The 15548-nt window shown below is 39.2% G+C and overlaps 1 protein-coding gene across 2 annotated transcripts in view; it reads right to left on the reverse strand.

The window, feature by feature from the left end:
• LCMT1 (leucine carboxyl methyltransferase 1) overlaps positions 1 to 15548 on the reverse strand; it is a 96737-nt gene that overhangs the window by 41542 nt on the left and 39647 nt on the right. For both annotated transcript variants that reach the window (XM_053556554.1, XM_053556555.1), the window contains 3 exons: positions 9930 to 10006; positions 8022 to 8083; positions 2505 to 2607 (listed from right to left, as the gene is read on the reverse strand). In XM_053556554.1, the coding sequence (XP_053412529.1) occupies positions 2505 to 2607; positions 8022 to 8083; positions 9930 to 10006 (242 nt within the window). The remainder of the gene's footprint in view (positions 1 to 2504; positions 2608 to 8021; positions 8084 to 9929; positions 10007 to 15548) is intronic.

A 15548-nucleotide genomic window follows, 5' to 3' on the forward strand; every position in this document is an offset into this window, starting at 1 on the left:
CACATCCTAGGATACAAATCAAACCTCAGCAAAATTAAAAGAACCGAAAATACACCTTGTATCTTCTCAGACCGCAAAGCAATAAAGATGGAACTCAACTCAAACAAAAATGTTCATCCCCATACAAAGACTTAGAAATTAAACAACCTTATGCTGAATGATAGTTGGGTTCAGGAAGAGATGAAAGAAGAAATCGTTAAATTTCTCAAACATAACAACAATGAAGACACAAGTTACCAAAATCTGTGGGATACGGCAGAAACAGTCTTAAGAGAGAATTTATAGCATTAGATGCCTACATTTGAAAAACAGACAACACATCAATCAAGATTTCCATCGCAATTGCAACAATAAAAATAGACAAATGGGACTTAATTAAACTGAAAAGCTTCTACACAGCTAAGGAAACAACCCAACAACCTTCATAAAGGAAAAAGATACTTGCATATTAAGAACCAGACAAAAGCTTGATAACTAGGATCTATAGAAAACTCAAATTAATCAACAAAAAAAAGACCCAACAACCCCATATTATCACTGGGCAAGAGAGATGAATAGAATCGTCTCTAAAGCAGACAGACGAATGGCTAGCAAACATATGAAAAAATGCTCATCATCCCTAATCTTCAGAGAAATGCAAATCAAAACCACCCTGAGTTATCACCTAACCCCAGTGAGAATGGCCCACATCACAAAGTCTCAAATCTGCAGATGCTGGCATGGATGTGGAGAGAAGGGATCCCTTACACTGCTGGTGGGACTGCAAACCAATACAACCTTTCTGAAAGGAAGTATGAACAATACTCAAAGAACTCAAATTAGACCTCCTATTTGATCCAATCCCATTACTAGAATTACCTAGAAGGAAAAAATCCTTTTACAATAAGGATTTGCACTAGACTGTTTATCACAGCTCAATTTATAGTCACTAAAATGTGGAAACAGCCTAAATGGCCACCAACCCAGGAATGGACTAACCAGCTGTGGTACACATATACCATGGAATACTAGTCAGCCACTAAAAAAGATGGAGACTTTACATCTTTTGTATTAACCTGGATAGAGGTGGAACACATTCTTCTTTGTAAAGCATCACAAGAATGGAGAAGCAAGAATCCAATATACTCTGATATGAAGGCAGTAGATGAGCTAATACAAGGGGGTGGAGGTAGGGGAATGAGCAAGTGGTGGTGGGGACAGGGGTCATGGCATATGGCATACCTCTTGTGGGCAGGACACAATTATAAAAAGGACTTTATATAACAAATGCAATCAGTGTAACCTCATTCTTTGTACCCTGAATGAATTCCAAACACACATACATACATCTCCCATCACCTTACCTTCCCCTCATGGTACTCATATCAAACATTCTTGAAAATGTCATCTTCCTCTGTGTATACACGTTTTTATCTCCTCCTACCTCTTTAACGCCAATCTGATTTTGACCAGCATCACTGTGTTTAAACCATGCACCTCACTGCCCTCCTCTTCTCCCCACAGATGATCCCTCTCAAGAATTTCCTGTGAACCCTCAGATCCGTTTTTTAAATAAGTCTGCAATTTATGGGTAAAATTATGAAATACATAGTATAGTATTTTGAGTAGCTGGTTTTATATGTCTGGCATCATAGTATGCATATTATTTTGCACCTTTTTTTAAAACTCAACATTAAGTTTTTAATTTCTACATGCTTATGCAGTCCTTCTCCTGCTAATGGACATATAGGCTGTTTATAATTTTCTGCTACTAAAAACAGTGGGCTTAGTGTAAGACCCTAAGGCAGCAGTTCTCAACCTGTGGGTTGCAACCCCTTTTTAACAATGAAAATACATTGCAGCATTAGGAAGGTTGAGAACCACTGCCTTAAGGGAACATACACCAAAGCAGAACTGCTCTACTACATGGCACACACATTTACAATTGCCCTGGATACTTTCACAATCATTGTATCAGTTTCACTTCCACCAGGGGTATCCTCATATATCCTTGCTAATACTTGATATTATCAACTTTTACATTTTTGCCAACTTGGTGGAAATAAAATAGAATTTCTTTGGATTAGTACTGAAGATCAAGACCCTTTCATGTAACATTCACTTCTTTGAACTGTCTGGTCACCTATCCTTTCACCATTTTTCCATCAGACCATTTTTTTCTTTACAGTGGTTTTTCTTTATACATTCTGGATGCAAATTCTTTGTTTATATGTTAAATTATATTTTCCTATATACATTACTATGCATAGTATCTTCTCTTGAAGTTTGTTCATGAAATTAGGCACCAGTGTTTTTAATAAGTAATGCAGGTGGTTCCAATGTGGAAACAGACTAGAGAAACAGTGCTGCTTAAATATTTCAGAAATAAATTCTAAGAATAACGAAATGATAAAACTTAACATAATAGATAACGGGATATGGTTATTATGTTGCATTTCCAATTGGCCTTATCACACAATTAGCATGAAATCACAAACAGGTAAGAGATAAAAACAAAATCTCACTGTGTATTCATGTTACATTTCTTTAGTTTCTCTTCCAATTCAGGTATATGTCGGAGGTCTGCTCCAATAATGGCATATCTTTTTGAATCCAACATGTGTCCATCTGCAAATACAAGCGATTATTATTTCGATAGAAATTGATCAAAAAGATAATTCAACGGACATGACTTTTTTTTTTTTTTTTTGGTAGACACAGGGCCTCAGTATGTTGTTCAGGCTAGTCTCAAACTCCTGGCCTCCAGCAATCCTTCTCCCTCCGCCTCCTGATGTGCTACGATTATAGGCATGAGCACTGAACCTAGGCCCTGGATTCAGCTTTTCAAACTTAAAGTTACTTTACTTTTGCCCCATTATAAAAATACAAGCTCATTGTTAAAGAAAAACACAAAGTCAGACAAGAGAGTGAAATGTAACCAAAATCACACCTTCCAAACACAATTATGTCTTTTAGTTTACTATGTGCTTAAGTTCATATATACAACAAAAACACATTCTTTCCCTCTCTCATGTGTGCACACACATCCTGAATAGATAAAAGACCCACCCACCTCAGCCTCCTGAACAACTGGAACAGTAGGAACATGGCACCATGCCTAGCTTATTTTTTTTTTTTTTTGAGCATCTCACTTTGTTGCCCTCAGTAGAGTATGTGGCATCATAGCTCACAGCAACCTCAAACTCTTGGGATCAAGTGATTCTCTTGTCTCAGCCTCCCAAGTAGCTGGGACTACAGGCACCCCCCACAATGCCTGGCTATTTTTAGAGATGAGGTCTCACTCTGGCTCAGGCTGATCTCCAGCTCCTGAGCTCAGGCAATCCATCTGCCTCAGCCTCTCAGAGTGCTAGGATTACAGGTGTGAGCCATTCATGCCCAGTCCCTTTTTGCTTTCTAACATTTCTGAAATCCAGACGCATCTAACAGGTAATGATGCATCAGCTTAGTTGCATCTTTTCTTTCTTATGGAGAAATAAATCATGGTGATTCTTACCATCACACCCTTGTAGATTTGATGAAATAATTTCTACACAAAATTTTTGTCAGTTTTATTATCACTTCTCCCCAATTTTCATTCACACGTACATTTATTTTTATTCAAAGTAACTATGAAGGACCAGTCTAAAAAACTGTGCCTACATGAGACACAAAAATAAAAGAGACTAAGAAAAAAATCCGCAATGAAAAAGGCTGACAACAGACCTTTACCACAGAACACATCTATTTGTTAAGGGTTCCTACAAATTGAAAAGAAACTACAAAATGCAACTAAAAAACAAACAGGCAAACAAACAAACAAAATTTACAGAATAGTCCCAAAAGCCAATAAAACACATGCCATTTTAATTAGCATTTAAAGTTATATGAATTTTTTAAATAACAGGGCATCATTTTCACCTATCAGATTCATAGAAATTTTTAAAATAATACTAAGTGTTATCACAGAATGGGTTAGTGATCTCAGAAGTGGGCTCCTGAGAAGAGGATGAGTCTGAGGCCCTTTCCTTGGTCTCTGTCACACACTCAAGCTCTCCTGCCCTTCTGCTTTCTGCCATGGGATCATCATGGGATGACACAGCAGAAAGGCCCTCACTAGATGCAGGCCTCTCCACCTTGGACTTGCCACCCTCTGAAACTGTAAGAAATAAATCTCTGTTCTTTATAGATTACCCAGTTCTAGGTATTCTGTTACAGCAACACAAAATGAACAAAAGGGTGCAGGGAAAGGGAAACCTCACACTACTGAAAACATAAATTAGTAAAATAGGACTAGAAAAGCAGTTTGGCACTAACTGTTAGAATTCTAAAGTGCAATTCATGGAACAAGAAAGTCTTGCAAATCTACACAAATGTATGTATTTGCTACAACATTGTTTAATGTAAAAACACAAATAAGCAGCAATCTAAATGATCATTAACAGAACAGATTAAATAAAATGGAATTTCTGGCAAAGGGGATACTACAAAGCCATTAAAAATGAGGCAAATCTATAGATGCTGACGTGAAAAGATGGCCATGATTTATTAGGAAATGAAAGGAGCAAGTTATAAAATAGCACATATAAATTATTCAGTGTTTAATAAAATACATACTAATCTTTATTTACACATAATAGTACAGACATTCAACAAATATATACCGAGGTACAACTTATAGCTATTAATCATGTATGTACATTCATTTGACAAAAATTTATTAAAACTTTTGTGTGCCAGGCGCTAGAATATATTTATGTGTATCTGTTTATCTGTCTCTAAGTAGATTGTTCACCTGTGGTTAGAAAACACTCTGAACATTGGTTATTGCACATGTGAGGTTGGGATTATGGAAGGTCTTTACTTTCTACTTCACAATTTCTACATTGTTCAATCAAAGGTAATACAAATACATATCTTTCATTATAGGCCATCATTCTCACAGAAATATTAACCAAATATATATAAAAGTATAACAGCAAAAGTGCAGAGAAAGCAAAACAGTCATAATGTTTCAGTCAACACAAACCACATGTACAACAGTGGTCTCAATCTATGATTATAACGGAGCTGAAAGATTTTTATCGTCCAATGACATGGTAGTCATTAGCACAACACATTACTCATGTGTTTGTGGTGATGCTGGTGTAAACCAATTACTGCATTACAAGTCATAAAAGTCTAGCACATACAATTATGTATAGTATGTAATACTTGACAATGATCATAAACGACTATGTTAATAGGTTAGGAATTCACAATACTATACTTTTATCACTCTTTGAGAGTGTACTCCCACTAATTTAATAGAGGTTAATTGTATAACAGTCTCAGGCAAGTCCTTCAGGAGGCATTCCAGAAGATTGCACTGTCATCATAGGAGGTGACATGTCTAAGCCTATTATTGCCCCAAAGACCTTCAGGGGAACAAGACGTGGAGACAGAAGATAGCAATGATCTTAACCCTGTGTAGGCCTAGACTAATGTATGTATTTGTGTCTTAAACAAAAGTTCAAAAGTGAACAAAAAAATTTAAAAGTAGAAAAATGATATATCAAATAAGGATATAAAGGAAGAAAATATTTACATACAAATCAACATGTGTCACTGTTATTTTAAAACGTGAAAGTTTAGAAAGTAAAACATTACAATAAACTACAGTTAATTTATTATTGAAGAAAGGAAATTTCTATAAGTATAGTGTTGACTAACACTGTTGCACTGTTCATAAAGCCCACAGTAGTGTACGGTGATGTCCCAGGACTTCACATTTACTTACTGTGCACCCACCAACTCACCCAGAGCAACTTCCAGTCCTGCAAGCACCATCTGTGGTAAGCGCCCTATACAAGTGTACCATTTTTTATCTTCCAGACCAAATTTTTACTGTACCTATGTTCAGATATATTGACATACACAGATGCGTGCCACTGTGTTGTAATTCCCTACAGTACTCACTGGAGTAACATGCTACATAGGTTTGTAGCCTGGGAGCAGCAATGGGCTCTGCCACCTAGCCTGCTGTATAGCAGTCGCCACTATCTAGGTTTGTGCAAGTGCACTATGTGATGGTAACTCAACCACGAAACCACCTTAGAACATGTCTGTTGTTAAGAGACTCATAACTGTACACCATCATATGATAAAGCTTCAATAGGTACTACTTGCAATTTGTATGAGTGAAATAAAGGGCAGGAAATATATTCTCTGTGGAAATTTTATTGGGACTCCAGCCACTAGAAGGACAAGTAATATGTTAAGGTTGTACACAAAAAAGAGTTATCTAGTCGCTGGATGGTTCACGGCAGTGGTTATTTAATTTTATGGTTGGGGGTCACCACAACATGAGGAACTGTATTAAAGGGTTGCGGGATTAGGAAGGTTGAGAGCCACTGGTTTACAGTGTCATCATGTTGACCATTTGGAAGGCCATATTCTCTGAATACATTCCCTGACCTGAATTACTAATTCAACTTCAACTTCTGTCAGAACAAATGGAAGATTGTGGTAGGGACTTAACCATAATTTGAAAGGCTTAGAGATGACAAAATGCTAGAAGTATTCATAATTAAAAGTTGAGAAGAAAAATTGGGATGGGGAGAAATACACTATGGAGGCCAAGCAGACAACAGACTGGAGCGAAGCAGGCCACACATAAGATAACAGAGAGCGCTGGCGACAGACCCAGAGAATCACAGACTCCTCTGAATGAGGGGTCGCCCCCAGCTATCGCTATGCAAGAATCAAGGTCTAATGTTGCCACATACTCTGATTTATATAAGGAAAGCTGGAAATTGAGATTTTCGTGAAAAATCTACTTTTTAATTATTGGTAACTAATTCAAATTCTTTTAAAAAAGAGTTAAGATTGGAGAACCAAGGACCTCATACAGAAAGTTGTTTTAAATTCCCTAATGAATACAAATGCAACTGTGATACAAGTGGAAATGTATCAGCGGAAGTATTAATAAATGTTATACAACTGATATCATGGAGATATAGAGTAGAGAAATGGTTACCAGAGGCTCGGAATGGTGGTAGGAGAGGGGCATAAAGTAGGGATGGTTAATGGGTACAAAATTACACTTAGAACAAAAAATATTTGATGGCACAATTGAGTGACTATAGTCAACAATAAGTTATTGAATATTTTAAGAGTGGAACAAATATGGAGAGAAAGGAATTCTCATATACTGTTGGTGGGAGCGCAAACTAGTACAGCCTCTATGGAAAGTCATATGCAGATACCGCAAAGAACTAAAAGTGGACCTACCATTTGACAATCCCACTAATGGGTATTTACCCAAAGAAAAAAGTCATCTTACCAAAAAATTGTAGCACATTGATAATCATAAGATGTGGAAGCAATCCATCTGCCCACCAAGACATGCATGGATTAATAAAATGTGGTATATGTATACCATGGAGTACTACTCAGCCCTAAAAAATGGTGAACTACTAACTTTTGTTAACAACGTGGATGGTACTAGAGACCATTCTTCTAAGTGAAGTACTGTGAGAATGGAAAAACAAACACCGTATGTACTCACTATTAAACTGGAACTAATCAATCCACACTCACGTACACATTTGGCAGTAAAACTCAACAGAAAGCAAACAGGTGGGAGAGGGCAGAAGGGGAAAGGTAAATTCACAAGAGGTACAATGTATACTATTCTGGGTGATAGGCACACTTGTAACTTTGACTCAAACTGCACAAAAGCAATTCAGGTAACCAAAGCATACATACCCCTATAATATTCTAAAATAAAAAGAGAGGAACTGGAAAGATACCAACCTAAGGAAATGATAATTGTTTGAGGTAATGGATACCCCAATTACCCTGATTTGATTGCATACTATATATGTGTACTAAAACACTACACATATCCTATAAATATGCACAACTATTATCTACCCATAATAATTTAAAAAAATTTTAAAGATGTATATGTTGTATACCCACACACATACACCTGCCCCTCAGAAATACAGCAAAGACGCTTACATAGTCCACATTATATGACTCAGGTTAAGGATACTTGCCTATCTGAATTGTATCCTCTGAATGTAATTCTATAATGGGGTTGAGAAGGGGAGGCTTGTATCTGTGGGAAGACGAGAAAGCAGTGAAAGTCAATTTACTCACAAGCTCATTTACCACAAAAATGCAGATATTCACTATAGAAATGGCCAATATACATATGGCTACTTTCAAAGCAAGTGCCATGTAAAAAGGCCTCCGTTTAATTGTATTTGACTCGAGGCACATAACAGTAAAACTTCAGTGGATACGGGTCTCAGGTTATGTCAACTCAGCATTATACTCGGCATTTGATGTCAAAATCACAATCTGATCATGAAGCACTTAGATTTAAAAAAACCTAAAGATACGTTCACAAGAATGTTTCAGTAATTTTTAGCCATCTCTAGTTTCTTGCCTACTGTCAATCAAACCTTTTTAGATAGCTATTATTTGTGACCGGCAATCAAAAGAATTGACTCTTAAGTAAATTTAAAGTTCAGAAACACTTATAATTCCCTCAATCCAGAATATGCAAAAAATCAAGAAATCAGAGCCAAATTCAGTATCGCAAAAACCAACACAAACACAAATCCTTTTTTATCCCGGGAAACCATGCCTGCCCTTAAGTTAGAGTCTTTAAAGCAGCATAGTAGTACTTTGCCATTCCCAAAGCATCAGAATTGCCATTTCTTATTTGAAGGGAATATTTAATTTCAAAATATGAGTTTATATTAGGAAAAGGTAAAAAACTTATTTTCATAAGACAAACTAGAAAAAATACAGTTTAAAAAATACTCCTATTTGTAAAGATAAGACATCTCTAAAGGACAAGTTGAAACTATTAAAATGTTCTTAAATATAGAAATTAGGATTTTATTTATATGACTAAATGAGGGTGGGGGTCAAGAGTATAGTTCAAACAAGTAAGATCATCTTGGGCCTGAAGTCAAGATCTAAATCTCAGATGCACTCTTTCCTAGCTAGGTGACCTTGCAATAATTAACATTTTGAGCTTTAATATCCTCAAACTGCAAAAAAGGATCATGACGACCCTTAATCCTTGGGTGTGCTGCAAGGAATGAATGACAGAATCCTAGTGAAGCACTTGACATGGTATTAGGCAAAGAAAAGCTCTCAGACTCAGCAAAGACTGCAAATGTATCATCTACAACTTTGCACACTCTTTGAATGGCCCCCCAAATAGCTCATATATAATTTCAGTCTTGCATTCATTCATTCACACATAAAAAAACCTATCCATTACACATCTACTGTGGGTTAGATAATATGCTATGCTCTAGAGATAAAGAAGTAAACAAAAAAATACTAAAAAATTCAGATTGTTGGGCGGTGCCTATGGCTCAGTGGGTAGGGCACTGGCCCCATATACCGAGGTTGGCAGGTTCGAACTCGGCCCCGGCCGAACTGCAACAAAAAAATAACCAGGCGTTATGATGGGTGCCTGTTGTCTCAGCTACTTGGGAGGTTAAGGCAAGAGAATTGCCTAAGCCCAGGAGTTGGAGGTTGCTGTGAGCTGTGAGCTGTGATGCTACCGCACTCTACTGAGGGCGACAAACTGAGACTCTGTCTCTAAAAATAAGAAAAGTGCTGGCCCCATATACCAAAGGTGGCGGGTTCGAACTCGGCCCCAGCCAAACTGCAATTAAAAAAAAAAAAATTTAGACTGGTAAACTATGACAGGACTTTTTATAAATGTTCAGAGAAATCACATTAATGGATACATTGAAAATTCGCAAAAGGGCATTGCATTTTGAAGACTGTACAACACAATGGGATGATGGTCCCAGGGCAGGGTCAGAAGAAAGCAATACTCTGAAATAAGGCCTCTGGCATTCAAACCTGCCATCAACTCAGAGCTGGGTCTGATTCTACCTGGCTCTTTTTCTTCTAGCCAAAGCCACACTTACTTGATGTTGTGCAGCTTTCTGGAGACTATCATTGGAAAGTCCACTTCAAAATATTTATTTGGAAGAAGATCTTCATCCTGGGGAAAGGCACACAACAGGCTTTATAAGTATTTCTTCACTCACACATTTACTGATCATCTTGTATGTGGCAAGCACTAGGTACCTAAGAGCAATGAGGCATCTGAGGATTTTATTTATTTATTTTGTGTGTGTGGTTTTTGGCCGGGGCTGGGTTTGAACCCGCCACCTCTGGCATATGGGACCCGTGCCCTTCCCCTTTGAGCCACAGGCGCTGCCCGCATCTGAGGATTTTAAATCAGAGGACTGAAATGGTCAGAAACGTATTCTTCAAATTACTTTCCTGGCATGAGGAATAGATTTGAAGAAATCAAGAATGGATGATGGAAGGAGGCCACGGTAGTCATCCGTGAACTAGTGAGTGACAGCAGAAAGAGGAGTAGGGAGAAGGGGCTGGGAGGTAGGAGGCAGGACACACAGTAGTTTTCAAAAGACAGATTGTGATCTATCAGGGAGGGGTAGAAAGTCAACATGGTGGTATATTTTGTTTTTCTTGAGACAGGGTCTTGTTCTGCCACCTGGGCTAAAGTGCAATGGAACAATCAGCTCCCTGTAACCTTAAATTCCTAAGTTCAAGCAATCCTTCCAGCTCAGCTTATAGGCGTGCAAATATGCTGGGTTTTGATCAACATTGTTTAAGATGAGATAGAATTAAACAGCTAACATCAGAAAGCATCACTTGTATGAAGGATAAATATTATTTTGTGATAGCTCTTTTCCTGTGTGGAGTACGGTGGAGTGGTAAAAAACAGACACTCTGGAGCTGAGCGGCAGGGTTCAAATCCCAGTTCCATCATTTATTTGCTGTGAGGTCTTAAGTCACTCAACTTACTGAGTGCCTCTGCCACAGATTCCGCATGTGCAAAGTGGGGTTATGAGAATAGTTGAGGGTAATACACCAGGGGCACTCACAATAGGGCCTCACCGTAGCAAGTACTGTGTGTGCCTTTATTGTTCACAGACACAGTGCACAGATGTGAGTCCTGGCTCAGCATGAAACATTCATTTCTTCCTTTTGGCTGCAGGCAAACAAGTGTGAAAGCTGGCCACACACCGAGCCCTGCTTCCCCTCGCCTTGTTGGTGGCTAAATTCTCCCACCTCCAAGAATGACCCACTGTTCATCCTAGTTCTCCCTCCATCTCCCCACCCCCACCATCCAATCAACCAAGCACTCAGTGCCTCAGATTGCTCTGGAACCCATTCACTCCCCCTGAGCTCCATCATCTCCTGCGCAGACTGTCACAATGCCCCTTCTGGTCTCCCAGCCCCACACCACTGCTCACATACTACACACTGCACATGGCCTTCAGTAGCTCTCCACCCTGCCAAGGCTCAGCAAGAAACAAGGCACTCCACAACCTGGCCCATATGCCAAGCTTTCCTTCAGTGCTCTGTTAACATCCAAGACCCAGAAATGTACAACTACTGTACTTATTTAAAAAGAAGAGAAGAAGGCTAGTATCCAGAACCTGGTGATGGCTTCGCAGGTGTAGGACAGGAAGAAGGGAAAGGAGAGTTAAGGGGATACATGACATGCTGTATCTAACTTGAGCACCTGGGCAGTATGAGAACCAGAGACAGAAACAAGACAGAACAGGTGTGGAGGGTCAGTGAGGGCTAGCAGATCCCATGCGAACAACACAGTAAGGGCACAAGCCACAAACCATCCTAGCAGGAAAGTCACCTTTAGCTATCACCACCCACCTAGAGAGTGGTCCTCTGTTGAAATCCAAGGGGATCCAGCCTGGGTTTATTTTTTTCAAGCTAGAAAAGATTGTCTCGCGTCATATCCAAGGAGATCTGGGCTCACAAATCAACTGTGCACACTTAAGAGTTGCAGCATATACATACCTGCCTGTAGAGTAGATCTATGTGAAAGCTATTTTAAAATGTTAAAATATATGTACAGTAAGATGGAAATAATTTTCTAAGAAATTACACAACATCGTTTAAGAACTTTTACTGACAGGGTATGAGAAGTTAAGGGTTGTCTAAAATTCCAAAAGACAATGAAACAATTAAATCCAATGCAGGAAGGACAGAACAGTGTCCTAAAGCAGTGTCCTAATGCTTTTATGGGACTTCTTACTGTTTAAAGAGGTTCCCCATGGATGAGCTCATTTGATTCTCATAAGAATTCCGAACAAGAGGTCACCATGGAAAGAATGATTCCAAAAAGCAACCTGGAACTTGTAAGAAAAAGATGTTTTCTTTCTTGCCTTTCAGAAAGGGGCAAAATGGCTGTGACAAGTGAGGCTTCAGCTTTTCATGCTATGATTCTCTAAGGCCCTTTGACATTCCACTCCAAATTGCCCACATCTCACAAGTTTGTGTGGAAAAAAGATTGTCTAGGAATAACTGTCAGAGGGCAGCCAGCAGCAGGATGTCACTAAGACTCAAAAGGCTTCAGAGACAGCCAAGATTGACTCTGCTTCTTCTTCACAGTTGACCCTTTGTTTGAAACAGAATTCCAGAAACACCAAGAAACTAAGGCTCCTTAAAGGTTTTCACTTGTTCTTTATTCTCTTGACAATACTGACTTTTCCTTAGCCCTATTCCTGCCCACTGCCTTCAACCCTTCACACAAGACAGTCTCGCACTTCTGAGATTACACAGAATGAGCTCATGCAGTGGTGGCTGCAGGAAACCCATGACTCCCAGCTAAAGCTCTGCTGGTGCAACCAGGGAACCATCACAGCTGGAGGTACATGAGACAGTAAGGCCAATGGAAAAGATTTTCCCTACACTTTAGTGATAGAAACCCCTATCACTAAAACAGAGAATGGCAAATTTTTTCTGCAAAGAGCTAGAATGTAAATATTTTAGCCATTGCAGGCCAGACAGTCTCTATAGTAACCACTTAACTCTGCTGTCATAGTTGTCATAGGACAGCTAAAGTGCAACATGCAAACAAATGGAAATGGCTCTGTTCCAATAACACTTCATTAACAAAAACAGAAAGTGGGCCAGATTTAGCTCATGGCTATAGACTACAACTCCTGCTCTCAAAGAGCAAACAATCATTATATATATATTAAGGGGAACATTAGACCAATTTAAAAAAAAAACAACAAACCCTTTTAGGTCAGGCACAATGGCTCACACCTATAATCTCAGTGCTCTGGGAGGCCGAGGCAGGTGGAGTCTTTGAGCTCAGAAGTTCATGAACAGCTTGAACAGGCCTTATCTGTTAAAAATAGAAAAACAACTAGCTGGGCATGGTGGCGCATGCCCATGGGCCCAGCTACCTGGGAGGCTGAGGTAAGAGGATCTCTCTCTCTCTCTCTCTCTTTTTTTTTCTTTTTTGGTTTAGCAGGCCGGGGTCAGGTTCAAACCCACTAGCCCTGGAACATGTGCTGGCGTCCTAATCACTGAGTTATGAGTAGGCAGATGCAAGAGTTATCTCTTGAACCCAAGAGTTTTGAGGTTTGCTATGAGCTGCAATGATGCCACAGCACTCTACTGAGGGTAACAGAGTGAAACTTAGTCTCCAGAACAACAAAAAACAAAAAAATCTTCTAACCAATATAATTATCAATATAAAATAAATTTGCACAAAAGACTTTCAGACACTATGCAATTTTCCTTCCTCATACTGACAATCTATTTCTTAGAAGGTATACATAAACTTCAGTGTACTGTGCTCAGCAATATAAACCTCAAATTTATTATTATCCCACCCATTAGAGAGAGGAAAAACAAATCACAAGACCAAGTTAATTACAAGGGCCTCAGGCTCATGGAGGAACTTCTCTAGTGGCCTCTGTTAACACTGACACAGCACATTCTCTTGCACTCTGTCTCACTCCAGTTCCTTACACCACACCACAGAACACAACATTAGAAAGACGTAAGAGATCTACAGAAGAGGAGAGGTCACCACAAAGACTCGCTCGAACCACCACAGGATCTGTGTGCAGAGGAAACAGGAAGGAATTTGGGGTTTGATGAGCTGATTCCACTGCTTGGTCCCTGTGCCAACACCACCAGCTGTGAGATCCTGGAAAATAAAACCCATGGCAGGCCCATTTCCCCCAACTGTGTAAACCCTCCTCACAGTGCTCTCTTGTTAATTCATGAGATCATGTCTGTACAAGTACTTCATAAATGCTGCTGGTTGAATCTTGAAAGAAGAATGCAGAGGGAAACATATCAAGACCACACTGAGGCCATTAACTTCTCTCTTCAGGAAGAAAAAGGTTGGAAGCACTCTGACCAAGACCTTCTTATCATGTCAGATGATTAGGGATAAAATAGGTAAGCAGGACTTGGTCTACCCCAGCAAGAAATCTGGGGAAATGCACATACCCATTACCACCATCCAAGGGACCTGATAGAAGTACCAAGCAAAAGTAGGCTTGTACGGACAAGCCTACTAATAAGAAAAGGTAATCAGTGAGCACCTTGTAAAGAAAAGGTATGCAGTAAAAACCAAGCCCAGGAGTCAGAGACCAGCAATTTAGTCCTGGTTCTGCCACTACTTAGACACACATTTCATTTCCTGAGTGGTATAATTACACCAGCACTCACACCCTAACAGGGCAGTTAAAAGATCAAATCAAAGAACAACCATAAAAGAACCTTGTATCATATCATCACCCAGCCTTGCCAATCTCCAGGTTTTACCCAAAATGCCACTGTGCAAACAAAATCTTCGTTCTCATCAAAATTACAAATGTGTTCACTCGCTGTCCCAGCAATTCTACTTGTGGATTTTTCATCCTGATATATTTCCATACATATAGAGGGAAATATTGAACAAAACTTTCTATTATCACTCTGTAACAACAATTAAAAACCTAAAATATTTGTCCGTAGGGCCCTGGTATAAAGAAACATGGTGGCCACAGGGGCATCTAGGCAAGGAGGGCAGAACTGAGACAGCTGTCACCACATAACTTTTAATGTGTTATCTTTAAAGTTTTGAATCAAGTGAACATCTTCAAAAAATTAAATCTAGGGCTCAGCGCCCATAGCACAGAGGTTACGGTGCTGGCCACATACACCGAGGCTGGAAACCCAGCCCAGGCCAGATGAGCAACAATGACAACTGCAACAGAAAAACAGCCGGAAGCAGGTGTTGCAATTTTATTTGCAGATACAGTAGGCTTTAAACCATCAAAAGTAAGGAAGGACAAGAATGGTCACTTCATATTTGTTAAGGGTAATACTCAATATGACGAGATCTCAATTATTAATATCTATGCACCCAACCAGAATGCACCTCAATTTATAAGAGAAACTCTAACAGACATGAGTAACTTGATTTCCTCCAGCGCCATAATCGTTGGAGATTTCAACACTCCCTTGGCAGTGTTGGATCGATCCTCCAGAAAGAAGCTGAGCAAAGAAACCTTAGATTTAAACCTAACCATCCAATATTTAGATTTAGCAGACATCTACAGAACATTTCATCCCAACAAAACTGAATACACATACTTCTCATCAGCCCACGGAACTTACTCCAAAATTGATCACATTTTAGGTCACAAGTCTAACCTCAGTAAATTTAAAGGAATAGAAATTATTCCATGCATCTT

Source organism: Nycticebus coucang, chromosome 12 (genome assembly GCF_027406575.1).
Source record: "Nycticebus coucang isolate mNycCou1 chromosome 12, mNycCou1.pri, whole genome shotgun sequence".
Lineage (NCBI taxonomy): Eukaryota > Metazoa > Chordata > Mammalia > Primates > Lorisidae > Nycticebus > Nycticebus coucang.